The sequence below is a fragment of the Hydra viridissima genome, unplaced genomic scaffold (genome assembly GCF_058129835.1).
Source record: "Hydra viridissima isolate aposymbiotic clone 2 unplaced genomic scaffold, HvirCarnegie_v1 scaffold_2, whole genome shotgun sequence".
In the NCBI taxonomy this organism is placed as follows: domain Eukaryota; kingdom Metazoa; phylum Cnidaria; class Hydrozoa; order Anthoathecata; family Hydridae; genus Hydra; species Hydra viridissima.
Genome location: NW_028324301.1, coordinates 25,918,001 through 25,932,957, shown reverse-complemented (window position 1 = coordinate 25,932,957; position 14,957 = coordinate 25,918,001). Strand labels below are relative to the sequence as shown.

General features: G+C 34.7%; 1 protein-coding gene across 2 annotated transcripts; it reads left to right on the top strand.

Moving 5' to 3' along the window:
- The first annotated feature begins 1,716 nt into the window (after positions 1 to 1,716).
- On the top strand, positions 1,717 to 9,635 carry LOC149892625 (uncharacterized). 2 transcript variants are annotated; one of them, XM_090079999.1, is made up of 5 exons: positions 1,717 to 1,788; positions 5,449 to 8,469; positions 8,727 to 8,792; positions 9,054 to 9,110; positions 9,267 to 9,635. In XM_090079999.1, the coding sequence occupies exons 2-5, from the start codon at positions 5,478 to 5,480 to the stop codon at positions 9,584 to 9,586; spliced, it is 3,435 nt and encodes a 1,144-aa protein (XP_089936125.1). In that variant the 5' UTR covers positions 1,717 to 1,788; positions 5,449 to 5,477; the 3' UTR covers positions 9,587 to 9,635. The 2 variants fall into 2 exon arrangements, with proteins under 2 accessions (XP_089936125.1, XP_089936124.1); XM_090079998.1 differs by lacking the exon at positions 1,717 to 1,788 and having other exon boundaries at positions 3,112 to 8,469.
- Positions 9,636 to 14,957: the final 5,322 nt, after the last annotated feature.

Sequence of the window (14,957 nt, the reverse complement as noted above, 5' to 3'; positions counted from 1 at the left end):
AAAAACAAAAAAACAAAACAAAAACAAAACAGAAAAGGGAGAATGAGTGAGTCGACTGATTTCGCTCAACTGTCTTAAACGAGAAGTCATAAACGTTTGCTTGTGCCAGCAAGTTGCAAATTAAGTTGTTAATGAGCTGCACCGCAAAAACTTAACCCACAGTTTATTAAGCATATTAAGCCTTTGCTGACATGTTAAGACATTTTAAGCCTTTGCTATTATCATGAGGCTTTTTTGCTCCACGAGCCAAAAAAGTACGCTAGAGTTGTTGACAAACTGCATCGCGGTCGAAAAGTGTAATTACGCCAACACTTTTATCCGTTTAAGCATTTCGTTTTCGCACGAACAACAATTAAAGCAGCTCGTTGAGCTTAACGACGTTCGTATTTTTTTTCGAAGCCAAAACTTCGGCTATAAGTAGAGTGAAGAGGCACTTCGAAAAACAACAAAGCTGTTCGCAGTCGATAGCAACGAGCGACAACATCTCTGCGAGTCTGGCATCAAGGTAAACATTTTTTTTTACATTTTCATTTGTTAGTGCCACTTTTGTGTACATTATGTATTCAAAAATTTCTTGCTGACGCTAGATTTTTCGTTTTCAATGAACAACAGTTGCAACCTCTAGTCGTTTGCTAAAACAGCTTGCTAGGACAACCAAATCAATCATATGTTGTGAAAATTTCTTTTTGTTCAACTGACTAAGGAAGATCGAGCGAACGCTTTTTTTTTTTATAACTTGTTTGTATCATATTGCTATTAAGAAAACAGCGTTGTGTATACTAAACGTGACATAATTGGCAATTATCCGTAACTAAAAATAAGATAGAAATTACAAACTTGATACCATATTTTAATTACTCTAACAAAACTAGACGTCATCGCGTGAGAAAATAAATGTTTATGACACATAACCTATTTTTTTGTTTTTTTTTTTCTTCTCTTTTTTCCTTTTAATCTCCTTTCTTTCGTCCAAAAAGCGTTTTGATTTTTGCCTCGCCACAAGCGATGAAATCGATAAAAAAACCTGCTCGGACATTCTCAATTCTCAACAACAAAAGCAATCAAAGTTCTAGCTCTCGAGCACGTGCGCCAACAGGCTGATGAAACCGTTCAAATATGCTCGATCGCTAGAATTTAAAAAAAAAAAAAGAAGCAAACCAGAAACAAACCAAAATAAAAAAAAAACAAAAACAAAAATGGACATCTTTAGAACGCTTAAATTTTATAAAATATTTTCCTCTGCGTTTTTAACCAGCTAAACTGTCGTAAAGTTTTTTCGGTGCAGTTCATTTAAAAAACTTAGTTTTCAACTTTTAAACGTTTTAGACTTCTCGTTTAAGGCAGTCGAAAGAAATGAGTCGACTTGCTCTCTCTCTCCCTTTTCGGTTTTGTTTTTGTTTACTTGTTTTTGTTTTTTCTTCGTTTGCCTTCGTTTGCCTTTGTTTGCCTTTGTTTGCTTTTGGAAAAGTTGTCGCCATGCGAGACTTAGTTTTTTTTTGGCTCAATTTGTGATTAAGTGAAGTTCTAGTCTTGAAAGTGTGCAAAGTGTGGGCCAATCTGGTGGCTGGAGTGATGACACGTGAATGCTGGAAATTCCAGACTTTGAGCGGATTCAGCGTACATAGAAAGAAAATGTAACATTCACGTGGGTCTCTCCTAAGCTTGCCATTGGTCGGTCTGCTGGCCTTAAGTACCCCCCCCCCCCCCCTCAACGTCACGTTTGCTCAACTTTCTCGGTCTTTGGCGCCCAAAGAAAGCTCGAGGAAGGATAAAAATGGCGAGGTTTCGGTACTGCGTTTTCTGTTTTTCCTATTTGTTTTTGTTTGTTTGTTTGTTTCGTTTGTTTGTTTATTTATTTAATCGTTTTTTTGTTTGTTTCGTTCGTTTGTTTGTTTGTTTCGTTTGCTTCGTTTGTTTTGTGATGTTTTGTTTTCCCTTCTTGATGGCACAAAACAGAAGCAAACAAGACTTTCGGTTATATTCGGTTATATTCGGTTCAATAAAAGTTTGTTGGTTTCTGCACAACAACAACAACAACAACAAAAGTCCCTCTGTCCCTCAAAAGCAGTTTCTCCTCTGTCCTAAAGAAGAGCCTCTTTGTAATCGATCTTGTCTGAATGCAGCTCTCCTTTTGCCTACAGGTTTTTATTCCAACCCTTTTGTTGTTGTTAGTGCCATGTTGTTGTTATTGTTATACTCTGTAAAAGCAGTTGTTGCTGTTGTACTTGTTTGTTGTTTCTAAAGACACTGTTGTTGCTGCTGTTAGCGCTGTTAGTAATCACCCACTTGGCTTGTATTTTTGTTTCTTGTTTTTGTTTTTTGTTTTATTTATAAACACTCTCTGAGTAAGTGATGCTGTTGCTGTTGTTGTTGTTACAGTTGCAATGAGTGTTTGTTAATGTTCCCCCACTTGGCTTGTTTATAATCTATTTTATTTTATCAACACTCTCTGAGTCAGTGATGGTGTTGCTGTTGCTGTTGTCGTTATTATGCTTGCAATGGGAGTTGTTACTGTTCACCCACTTTGCTTGTTTTGTTTTTGTTTCTTTATTTTATCAACACCCTTTGAGCCAGTGATGCTGTTGCTGTTGTTGTTGTTATAGTTGCAATGAGTGTTGTTAATGTTCACCCACTTTGCTTGTGTTTTTGTTTTTGTTTATCAACACCCTTTGTGTCAGTGATGCTGTTGCTGTTGTTCTTATTACAGTTGCAATGAGTGTTTGTTAATGTTCACCAACTTGGCTTGTTTATAATCTATTTTGTTTTATCAACACTCTCTGAGTCAGTGATGCTGATGCTGTTGTTGTTATTGTGCTTGCAATAAGTGTTGTTAATGTTCACCCACTTTGCTTGTTTTGTTTGTGCTTTTGTTTTTCTTTATCAACACCCTTTGAGTCACTGATGCTGTTGCTGTTGGTGTTATTATAGTTGCAATGAGTGTTAATGTTCACCCACTTTGCTTGCTTTATTTGTTTGTTGCTTTTTTTTTTATCAACACCCTGCGAGTTAGTGATGCTGTTGCTGCTTTTGTCATTTTACTTGTATTTATAGTTGTTACTGTTCAGCCACTTTGCTTGTTTTTTAATCTGTTTTATTTTATCACCACACTCTGAGTCAGTGATGATGTTGCTGATGCTGTTGTTGTTATTTTACTTGCAATGATAGCTGTTACTGTTCAGCCACTTTGCTTGTTTTGTTTGTTTGTTTGTTTGTTTTTTTTATCAATATCCTCTGAGCAAGTGATGCTGTTGCTGTTGTTGTTGTTATAGTTGCAATGAGTGTTTGTTAATGTTCACAAACTTGGCATGTTTATAATCTATTTTATTTTATCAACACTCTCTGAGTCAGTGATGCTGATGCTGTTGTTGTTATTATGCTTGCAATAAGTGTTGTTAATGTTCACCCACTCTGCTTGTTTTGTTTGTGCCTTTGTTTTTGTTTATCAACACCCTTTGAGTCACTGATGCTGTTGCTGTTGGTGTTATTATAGTTGCAATGAGTGTTAATGTTCACCCACTTTGCTTGCTTTGTTTGTTTGTTGCTTTTTTTTTTATCAACACCCTGCGAGTTAGTGATGCTGTTGCTGCTTTTGTCATTTTACTTGTATTTATAGTTGTTACTGTTCAGCCACTTTGCTTGTTTTTTAATCTGTTTTATTTTATCACCACTCTCTGAGTCAGTGATGATGTTGCTGATGCTGTTGTTGTTATTTTACTTGCAATGATAGCTGTTACTGTTCAGCCACTTTGCTTGTTTTGTTTGTTTGTTTGTTTGTTTTTTTTATCAATATCCTCTGAGCAAGTGATGCTGTTGCTGTTGTTGTTGTTTTAGTTGCAATGAGTGTTTGTTAATGTTCCCCCACTTGGCTTGTACTTCTGTTTTCTGTTTTGTTTTGTTTTTGTTTTTTTTGTTGTTTTTTTTCTCAACACTCTCTGAGTAAGTGATGCTGTTGCTGTAGTCGTTGTTATAGTTGCAATGAGTGTTTGTTAATGTTCACAAACTTGGCATGTTTATAATCTATTTTATTTTATCAACACTCTCTGAGTCAGAGATGCTGATGCTGTTGTTGTTATTATGCTTGCAATAAGTGTTGTTAATGTTCCCCCACTCTGCTTGTTTTGTTTGTGCCTTTGTTTTTGTTTATCAACACCCTTTGAGTCACTGATGCTGTTGCTGTTGGTGTTATTATAGTTGCAATGAGTGTTAATGTTCACCCACTTTGCTTGCTTTGTTTGTTTGTTGCTTTTTTTTTTTATCAACACCCTGCGAGTTAGTGATGCTGTTGCTGCTTTTGTCATTTTACTTGTATTTATAGTTGTTACTGTTTAGCCACTTTGCTTGTTTTTTAATCTGTTTTATTTTATCACCACTCTCTGAGTCAGTGATGATGTTGCTGATGCTGTTGTTGTTATTTTACTTGCAATGATAGCTGTTACTGTTCAGCCACTTTGCTTGTTTTTTTTTGTTTTTGTTTTGTTTGTTTGTTTGTTTGTTTTTTTATATATCCTCTGAGTTAGTGATGCTGTTGCTGATGCTGTTGTTGTTATTATGCTTTCAATGAGAGCTGTTACTGTTCACCCACTTTGTTTGTTTATAATCTGTTTTATTTTATCAACACTCTCTGAGTCAGTGATGCTGATGCTGATGCTGTTGTTGTTATTATGCTTGCAGTGAGAGTTGTTACTGTTCACCCACTTTGCTTGCTTATTGTCTATTTTATTTTGTCAACACTCTCTGAGTCAGTGATGCTGATGCTGATGCTGTTGTTGTTATTATGCTTGCAATGAGAGTTGTTACTGTTCACCCAATTTGCTTGTTTTGTTTTTTTATTTGTTTTTTTGTTTGTTTTTGTTTTGCTTGTTTTTTTTTATCAATACCCTCTGAGTCAGTGATGCTGTTGCTGTTGTTGTTGTTGTTATAGTTGCAATGAGTGTTTGTTAATGTTCCCCCACTTGGCTTGTACTTTTGTTTTCTTTTTTGTTATGTCAACACTCTCTGAGTCAGTGATGCTGATGCTGTTGTTATTATGCTTGCAATGAGAGTTGTTACTGTTGTAGTTATGTCTGTCATTTGTCCTTGTTAGCAAGTTCTATTTGCCCTCTCTTGCCTTTTTTCAACACAGTTTCTTTCTTTGAGTCATATGGTTGCGAGATCCTCTCAAACTCCATCTCTTTATTTATTTGTTTCTTTTCTTTTTCTTTTTTTTTTTCTCATTCTCCTTCTCATAATAGCAATCACTGCTGCCACCATGCATGTAATGCTAGTTGCTCTCATTCTTTTTCATTTGCTAGTGGAAACTTTGTTTCTTCTTGTTGCTCTCTTTTCTTTCTTTTTTTCTCTTTTGCAGAGGATTCGAAAAAACACAGCTCTTCCCTGCAGTTGTAAACATTCCAGGATTGGATGCAGGCAGAAGAAAAAAACTCTCACTGACTGGTTTCCTTTTTTTAGCAAAAACCGTTGCAAACAAACACCTGAACATGTCTTCTTCACAAGAAAACAACTCTGTTGTTGCTTCTTCTCCAAACTCTAAAGCAAAAAAAAAGAAAAGAAAGCAGTCACAAGAACAGAGAGACTTAAAGCTCAAAAACAAAGTCAGGGCCGCATTAGTTGCAGCGTGTGGCTCCGTAAACAGGGTTGTACCTTTCTATGGTACCAAGAAGAGGTACGCTGTTAGCTGTCCGATGCCTTTGTGCAAACATTCGTCCACAAGCATTAAAAGACACTTGACTAAAAAAGATCATTCTTGGACTTTGGATGAAGCTTCCATCTTTTACTCTGCAATGGTCAGGAAGTTTCAGCATGCTCGTCTCGAACGCAAGTCCGGCTGTCCAAAACCTTACCCCTGTTTGCAATGTTGGAAGTATTACGACCGACTGGACATACACTTGAAAGAGACTCATTTCTACGATTCCAAGATGATCAAACAAAAGATTGCAGAGGCAAAGCGATACGACAACGAGAAGCTCTATGTCCCTCAATTTATTCGACCTGCCTTCTTTGGTATTAAGCCAGTAGCTGAACAAGCGTCTGCATCAGGCTCTGCATCCTCTGCTCCTGGGCCTTCCTCCTCTTTTTCTTCTCCGGTTCTTTCCTCTGATCCTCTTTTAAGCTTGCCCTCACCAGTTGCTGGTTCGTCCGAGGCTCCTTCTGCAAACCAATGCACCTCTGTAGAAAACAAAGAGCTGAACACCGAATCCGTCCTTGACTCTGATTTCGATTCCTTAGAGCACTTGGTTTCCAGCTCCTATGTCTTGACCGAAGAAAAGAGACTCTTGTTTCAGCTGGACAAAGATGCTTTTCACTTTTATTACCAGTCAGCAGATGAGCTCTTCAGAGACTTTGAAAAGTGGCTTGTGGTAGCCAACAACAACACTTGGTCACAAGCAAAGATCTACAAAAATGCAGTTGTGGAAATATTGACTTGTTGTGACAGCACGTTGACGCTGCACCCAAACGCCCTCACCAATTCCAATGTTTTGGAGGATAGATACTTCTCCTTGCACTTTAAGAAAATTCAGCTCAATTCCAAGCTGAGTGAACTTGACCAAACAAAAGCCATGTCTTGTCACACGTTGTACAACCGCCTCGTCTCCCTTTGTCTCCTGTTTCGTTTCAGTGAAGCCAGAAACGTCTATTTCGGACTTTCTCATGAGGCCATCCGACGTTTGCGCTGCAAGGTGGATGAGTTGCGAAAAGTGCTGAGGCCCTTTCGTTCTTTGAGGAGGAGCCTTGTGAAAAGAAGAAAAAGCATCAACATCATCAATGTCAGTTTGCTGACCGAATATGGCAAGTCTGCATACGTAAGAGACTTAGTGGAATCGATTAGAAAGGCGTCTCTTCCGCTGACTAGAGACAATGCTGTGTCTCTACGAAACCATCTTCTGCTCTCTGTCACTGTAATTAACAGTTTAAGAAAATCTAACATTGCTCTTTTAAACATTAGAGACTACATGGCTGCTGAGAAGAGTGAGTGTGGATATTGCATTGTGCAAGAGCGCTACAAAACAGCATACAAGTACGGAGCCAAAAACATTCTAGTGCCGAACGACTTGAAAGTGTTGATCGATATTTATTTGCTGAGATACAGAGACCTTCTTGTCAACGACTCTCACTACATGGCTGCAGACACCAAGACTGTTTTGGAGTTGAGCGACTGCTACAGGCCCCTTTTTCCTTCGGTGAGAGCCAACAAAGACGAAGGTGTGACACTAGGTGCAACTAGAGTGCCTGTTTACCAGATGGGTTCCTCTGCTATCACCTCTAGCCTGACGTCCTGCTTCAGAAAAAGCCAAGTAAACATTCCCATGAAGCGTCTTACTCCCACTTGCATTCGCGGTTCGATAGCCACTTACTTTGCCAACAACAGCAAAGAAGATCGCGAGCGGTTTGCTACACTCTACATGAAGCACAGCAGACACACAATGGATAGCTTTTATGTGTCCCAGTGGAACGCTGCAGAGGAGTTGCGCTTTGCCCTGGGCATCGGACAGTCCTTCGGAGTCATAGAGTCTTTGACTGTTGAAAAGTCTGAGAGACCACCAAAGGAGGAGAAGGATGTGATGGACTGGCTCCGAACTAATGCAGAGGAGTACGGTTTTCATGATGTTGAGGACATTTTTGAGGAAGATTCAGACTCCGGTTCTGACTCTGAAGAATGTGCTGCTACTTTCGGTTGTACCACAGTGGTTCCATTTTCTCCAGCTGTAGAAAACAATGCTCCTTTAGAGGACAGCAACGAACATGTTGTAGATTTCTTGTGTGAACCTAGCTCAACTCCTGTTTCGTCTGTTCCTTCTGAACAAACAATCGCTGGTCCAGTTCTTGAACTATCCTCTGCTCTTGCACAACTAGTTCCTAATGAACAAGCTGTTTGTATGGATGTAGATCAGACTCTAGCTGTTCCTGTTGGCACAGCTTGTTCTCCTCTTGCATTAACATTATTTCCTGATGAACCGGATTTTATTGAACACCATGCACAACTTTCTCCAGTTTACTTTAGTGAGCAAGTGGTTGCCAAACCTGTTTCTGCTGCTCCTGCTCAACAAGTTGCTTTCAGTCCTTCAAAAGAGGTCTTTTCTGTTCTGCTGGAAACAGTGTCTAATGTTGCTTCACAGCAAGATAATCTTATGGCTGTCACACGTGTTTTCCATGCTCCTCCTGAAGCTGCTCTTCTTGAACCTGCTCTTCTTGAACCTGCTCTTCTTGAACCTGCTCATAAGCAAGTGGTTGCCAAACCTGTTCATGTTGCTCCTTCTCTGCAAGTTGTTTTTAATCCTTCAAAAGAGGTCTTTTCTGTTCCTCTGGCTCCTAATCTTGTTGCTCGTCAGCAAACGATGGCCAAACCCAGTTTGTTTCTTTCAGCTGTTCCAGTCCAACAGGCTGGTACTGTTCTTGAAAAACAGCCCTCACCTGGTGCTGTTCAATCTGTTGGTAGTCTATTTAGCCAAAGTCTTGCTTGTACATCCAGAGGTAAATTCTTTTTGATTTTTGATTTTTATGCAAATCTCAACACGCTTTCAAAAAATAAAAATGCCCAAATTAACTCCTTGCCCTATTGTTATTGTTAAAGCTGTAAAAAAAAAAAAAAAAAAGAAAAACAATAAAAAAAACAAAAAAAAAAACAAAAAAAACAACACAGAAGTGTGTATGTATTTGTTGCAGGACTAATTCTGTGATTGCTTAAATGTTTACACAAGTGAATGATACTAAAACTGATTATGTTTTAGAAGTAAAAGATCCAAGAAGAAAAAAAATCAAGTTGGAAATGCCATCTTTTACTCAAGAACACATCGGTAATGTAAAACCTAATTTATACAAACATATATAAACACAAACCTCTTCTTGCACAATTTCAGATGGTTAACTGTTAATAAAAACTAGCCATCATTGCTAAGTGCACTTTTAGAAAGTTGTGTCTACCCGATTTCTAATGATGAAGTTAGAAACATCACCGTTAGAAATCATGCACAGCTTGTTATTATCTCTAACACTTAGAAACTGTTGATGGTTTTTTTATGAATTAGAAAAATGAACATGGTTTTATTTTATTTCAGGATCAACTCAGCCAAGAACAAAGGAAAACAAAGCAGAAGTTAGCCAATGCCAATTAGGTAATCTTTCAAAAACCAGTTATTGCTATCAGTGCAAACAATAAGGTCAACAAAAAAAACAAATAAAAAAACAAAATTAATCTTGTCATGCTTCAGAACCAAATGAATATTCGATTTAATCTCTTTGTGTTATGACTTGAGTTTGTAAAATTTTAGATGAAATAGTTGAAAAGCTGAATGCTTGCCCTGGCCACAACGAATGGTTCAACACCAGAAGTTTTCCTCGATGTGCAGCTTTAGTGTTGGCATACATCTTGCAAGACGTGTTTACAGATGTAAGCTCAAGTTGCTCGTACAAAGATTACCTTGGCATCTTGGCAAATCATAGCAGTGACAAGCTCATTCATGTCTTGCAAAAGTACTCCTACCGAAGCCATATTAAAGACAAAATTAAAAACATGAAGCTAAAAATTCAAAAAGAGGGTAGTTTAGAAAAGTTTGTTCAATATGGCAATATAGTGAGACCATTTATGTAGTTTAGAAAAGTTTGTTCAGTTTGGCAATAAAGATGGGCCTTTTGTGTAGTTTGTTTTCTCTATGCTTTTGCAAATATATTTATCTGTTTCGCTAAATACATAATAAACAAGAAGTTCTGTTAAACTGTTCTCACATTTCTTATTTAAAGATAGTTCAAACTTTTTTTATCTTTAAAAAAAAAAAAAAGTCGTTTTGTTATTCTGTTAACACTTTTAATAGAGTTGCATTTAGAATTACTTCTGATGTTTTTAAGAGTTTGTTAAAAAGCAAATTAATATTTTCTGTGATGTTAAACTGCATAAGTGAAATTTAAAAAAGGAAAACTGCTCCAACCATTTTTCGGAAAAAGAAATCAAAAAGTTCCTTATTTTAAAAGATCTAGACATCCATTTCTTCTTCAGCAAAATAGCGAGGCTTTTTTTATGAACTCTTACTCTCTATTTTTTCATATATTTACACAAAGGATTTTATTAAGTTCAATGTAAACATACATAGAAGTATATTATGTTTTTTTTTTTGTTTGTTTTTTTTTTATGGTGTCTAACTTTTGTTTCACTTCTATTTTATTTTACGTTTATCTTGTATTTTATCATGCCTTATTGGTTTTTGCGTTTTGTGATGTCAAGCTGCGTAAGCTAAACTTAAAAGAGGAAAACTACGCTAACTTTTCTTTGAAAAAATATTCAAAAAGTACCTTAAAAGAGAAAGCACACGAATTTAAAAAGTTGTATCTTGCCATCCAATTCTTCTTCTGCAAAGTAGTGAGGCTTTTGCTCTCTAATTTATCTCTATTTACGCAAAGGGTTTTATTTCAATGTAAACACGTATAAAAGAATACTTTGTTAAAAATAATGTTAAAGGAGTTGCGTAAAAAAAACGTCTGAATAAACTTTCTTTACAAAAAAAAACAACTAAGAAACAAGCGCGCCTAAGAAAAACCAGATCGCGATTCACTAAGTCAATAGACGAAAGAAACAAACTTTAAAAAGTCTTTCTAGACAACAAATTCTATTTTTGGCAATGCAGTTTTTGTATTTATGCAACCTATCTTTTGTTTCACTTCTACTTTATTTTACGTTTACCTTGTATTTTGTCTTGCCTTTTTGCGTTTTGTGATGTCAAGCTACATAATCTAAACTTAAAAGAGGAAAACTAGGCTAGTAGAATATTATGTTGTTGGTTTTATATGCAGCCTAACTTTAGTTTCATCTATATTTTGTTTTGCGTTTATCTTATATTTTATCTTGTCTTTTTGAGTTTTGTGTTTTGTGATGTCAAGCTACATAAGCTAAACTTTAAAGACCTTTTTTTTGAAAAACTATTCAAAAACTACCTTTAACAAAGTAGCGAGGCTTTTTATGCACTTTTACTCTCTAACATACCTATATTTGCGCAGAGGATTTTATTTAACTCAATGTAAACATACATAGAAAAATATTGTTACCCGTTTATTTTATGCAGCCTAACTTTAGCTTCATCTGTATTTTATTTTACGTTTATCTTATATTTTATTTTGTCTTTTTGAGTTTTGTGCTTTGTGATGTCAAGCTACATAAGCTAATGTTAAAAGAGGAAAACTACGCTAACCTTTTTTTGAAAAACTATTCAAAAACAACCTTTAACAAAGTAGCGAGGCTTTTTATGCACTTTTACTCTCTAACATACCTATATTTGCGCAGAGGATTTTATATAACTCAATGTAAACATACATAGAAAAATATTGTTACCCGTTTATTTCATGCAGCCTAACTTTAGCTTCATCTACATTTTATTTTACGTTTATCTTATATTTTATTTTGTCTTTTTGAGTTTTGTGTTTTGTGATGTCAAGCTACATAAGCTAATGTTAAAAGAGGAAAGCTACGCTAACCTTTCTTTGAAAAACTGTTCAAAAACTACCTTAGACATAATCTAGATTTAAAAGAGGAAGACTACGCTATTTTTGCTTTGAAAAAACTTTCGAAAACCACCTTAATCGATAGAGATAGCACACGATTTTAAAATGTTGTATCTAGTGATCCACTTCTTTTACACCAAAGTAGCGAGGCTTTCTATGCACTTTTACTCTCTAACATAGCTATTTTTGCGCAAACGATTTTATTTATTTCAATTTAAACATGCCTAGTAGATTATTATGTTGTTGGTTTTTTATGCAGCCTAACTTTAGTTTCATCTATATTTTATTTTGCGTTTATCTTATATTTTATCTTGTCTTTTTGAGTTTTATATTTTGTGATGTCAAGCTACATAAGCTAAACTTTAAAGAGGAAATTTACGCTAACCTGTCTTTGAAAAACTATTCAAAAACTACCTTTAACAAAGTAGCGAGGCTTTTTATGCCTTTTTACTCTCTAGCATACCTATATTTGCGCAGAGGGTTTTATTTAATTCAACTTAAACATACCTGTTAGATTATTATGTTGTTGGTTTTTTATGCAGTCTAACTTAAGCTACATCTATTTTTCATTTTACGTTTGTCTTATATTTTATTTTATCTTTTTGTGTTCTGTGATGTCAAGCTACATAAGCTAATGTTAAAAGAGGAAAGCTACGCTAACCTTTCTTTGAAAAACTATTCGAAATCTATTTTTGAGATAATCTAGATTTAAAAGAGGAACACTACGCTAATTTTGCTTTGAAAAAACTCTCGAAAACTACCTTATTCGATAGAGATAGCACACAAGTTTAAAAAAGTGTATCTAGTCATCCACTTCTTCTACAGCAAAGTAGCGAGGCTTTCTATGCACTTTTACTCTCTAACATTATGCATTTTACTCTCTATTTTTGCGCAAAGGGTTTTATTTAATTCAATTTAAACATGCCTAGTAGATATTTTATGTTGTTGGTTTTTTATGCAGCCTAACTTTAGCTACATCTATTTGTCTTATATTTTATTTTATGTTTTTGTGTTCTGTGATGTCAAGCTACATAAGCTAATGTTAAAAGAGGAAAGCTACGCTAACTTTTCTTTGAAAAACTATTCAAAATCTACCTTTGAGATAATCTAGATTTAAAAGAGGAACACTACGCTAATTTTGCTTTGAAAAAACATTCGAAAACTACCTTATATTTTATCTTGCCTTTGTTAGTTTTGTGTTTTATTATGTCAAGCTTCATAATCTAATCTTAAAAGAGGAAAACTGCGCTAACTTTCCATTGAAAAAGTACTCAAAAAGGACCTAAATCGATATAGATAGCTCACGATTTTAAAAAGTTGCATATAGTCATCTTCTTCAGCAAAGTATCGAGGCTTTTTATGGATTTTTACTGTCTAACTTTCCCATATTTGCGCAAAGGAATTTATTTAGTTCAACTTAAACATGCCTAGTAGATAATTATGTTGTTTGTTTATTATGCAGTGTAAACTTTGTTTCATCTATATTTTACGTTTATCTTATATTTTATTTTGTCTTTTTGAGCTTTGTGTTTTGTGATGTCAAGCTACATAATCTAAACATAAAAGAGGAAAACTACGCTAACCTTTCTTTGAAAAACTATTCAAAATCTACCTTTAACAAAGTTGCGAGGCTTTTAATGCTTTTTTACTAACATACCTATATTTGCGCAAAGGATTTTATATAATTCAATTTAAACATGCCTAGTAGATTATTATGTTGTTAGTTTTTTATGCAGCTTATCTTTAGTTTCATTTATATTATGTTTTAGGTTTATCTTATATTTTATCTTATCTTTTTGAGTTTTGTGTTTTGTGATGCCAAGAATTTTAAGCTAAACTTAAAAGAGGAATGCTACGCTAACCTTTCTTTGAAAATCTATTCATAAACTACCCTAGACAAAAGCTAGATTTAAAAGAGGAAAACTACGCTATTTTTGCTTTGAAAAAACTTTCGAAAACCACCTTAATCGATAGAGATAGCACACAATTTTAAAAAGTTGCATATAGTCATCCACTTCTTCTGCAGCAAAGTAGCGATGCTTTTTATGCACTTTTTCTCACTAGTTTGCTTATATTTACGCAAAGGAATTCATTTAATTCAATCCAAGCATATATAGAAGATTATTATGCTATGATTTTTTTTTTCTTTTATGCAGCCTAACAATTATTTCACCTATATTTTATTTTACGATTAACTTTTATCTTACTTTTCTTTTTTGAGTTTTGTGTTTTGTGATATCAAGCTACATAAACTAAACTTTAAAGAGGAAAACTACGCTAACCTTTCTTTGAAAAACTATTCAAAAACTACCTTTAACAAAGTAGCGAGGCTTTTTCTCTCTAACATACCTATATTTGCGCATAGGATTTTATTTAATTTAATGTAAACATACCTAGTAGATTATTATGTTGTTGGTTTTTTATGCAGTCTAACTTTAGCTTCATCTGTATTTTATTTCACGTTTATCTTATATTTTATTTTGTCTTTTTGAGCTTTGTGTTTTGTGATGTCAAGCTACATAAGCTAAACTTAAAAGAGGAAAGCTACGCTAACCTTTCTTTGAAAAACTATTCAAAATCTACCTTTGAGATAATCTAAATTTAAAAGAGGAACACTGCGCTATTTTTGCTTTGAAAAAACTTTCGAAAACTACCTTATTCGATAGAGACAGCACACAAATTTAAAAGTTTGTATCTAGTCATCCACTTCTTCTACAGCAATGTAGCGAGGCTTTTTATGCACTTTTACTCTCTAACATACCTATATTTGCGCAAAGGATTTTATTTAACTCAATGTAAATATACATAGAAGAGTATTGTTACCCGTTTATTTTATGCAGCCTAACTTTAATTTCATCTATATTTTATATTGCGTTTACCTTATATTTTGTCTTGCCTTTGTTAGTTTTGTGTTTTGTTATGTCAAGCTTCATGATCCAATCTTAAAAGAGGAAAACTGCGCTAACTTCTCATTGAAAAAGTACTCAAAAAGGACCTAAATCGATATAGATAGCTCACGATTTTAAAAAGTTGCATATAGTCATCTTCTTCTTCAGCAAAGTATCGAGGCTTTTTATGGACTTTTAATCTCTTATTTACCCAAATTTGCGCAAAGGACTTTACTTAATTCAACTTAAACATGTCTAGTAGATTATTAAGTTGTTTGTTTTTTATGCAGCCTAACTTTAGTTTCATTTATATTTTATTTTACGTTTATCTGATATTTTATCTTGTCTTTTTGTGTGTTGTTTTGTCAAGCTACATAAGCTAAACTTAAAAGTGGAAAACTACGCTAACCTTTCTTTGAAAATCTATTCAAAAACTGCCTTAGACATAAGGTAGATTTAAAAGAGGAAGACTGCGCTATTTTTGCTTTAAAAAAACTTTCGAAAAATACCTTAATCCATCGAGGTAGTACACGAATTTACAAAGTTGTATCTAGTCATCCACTTCTTCTATAGCAAAGTAGCGAG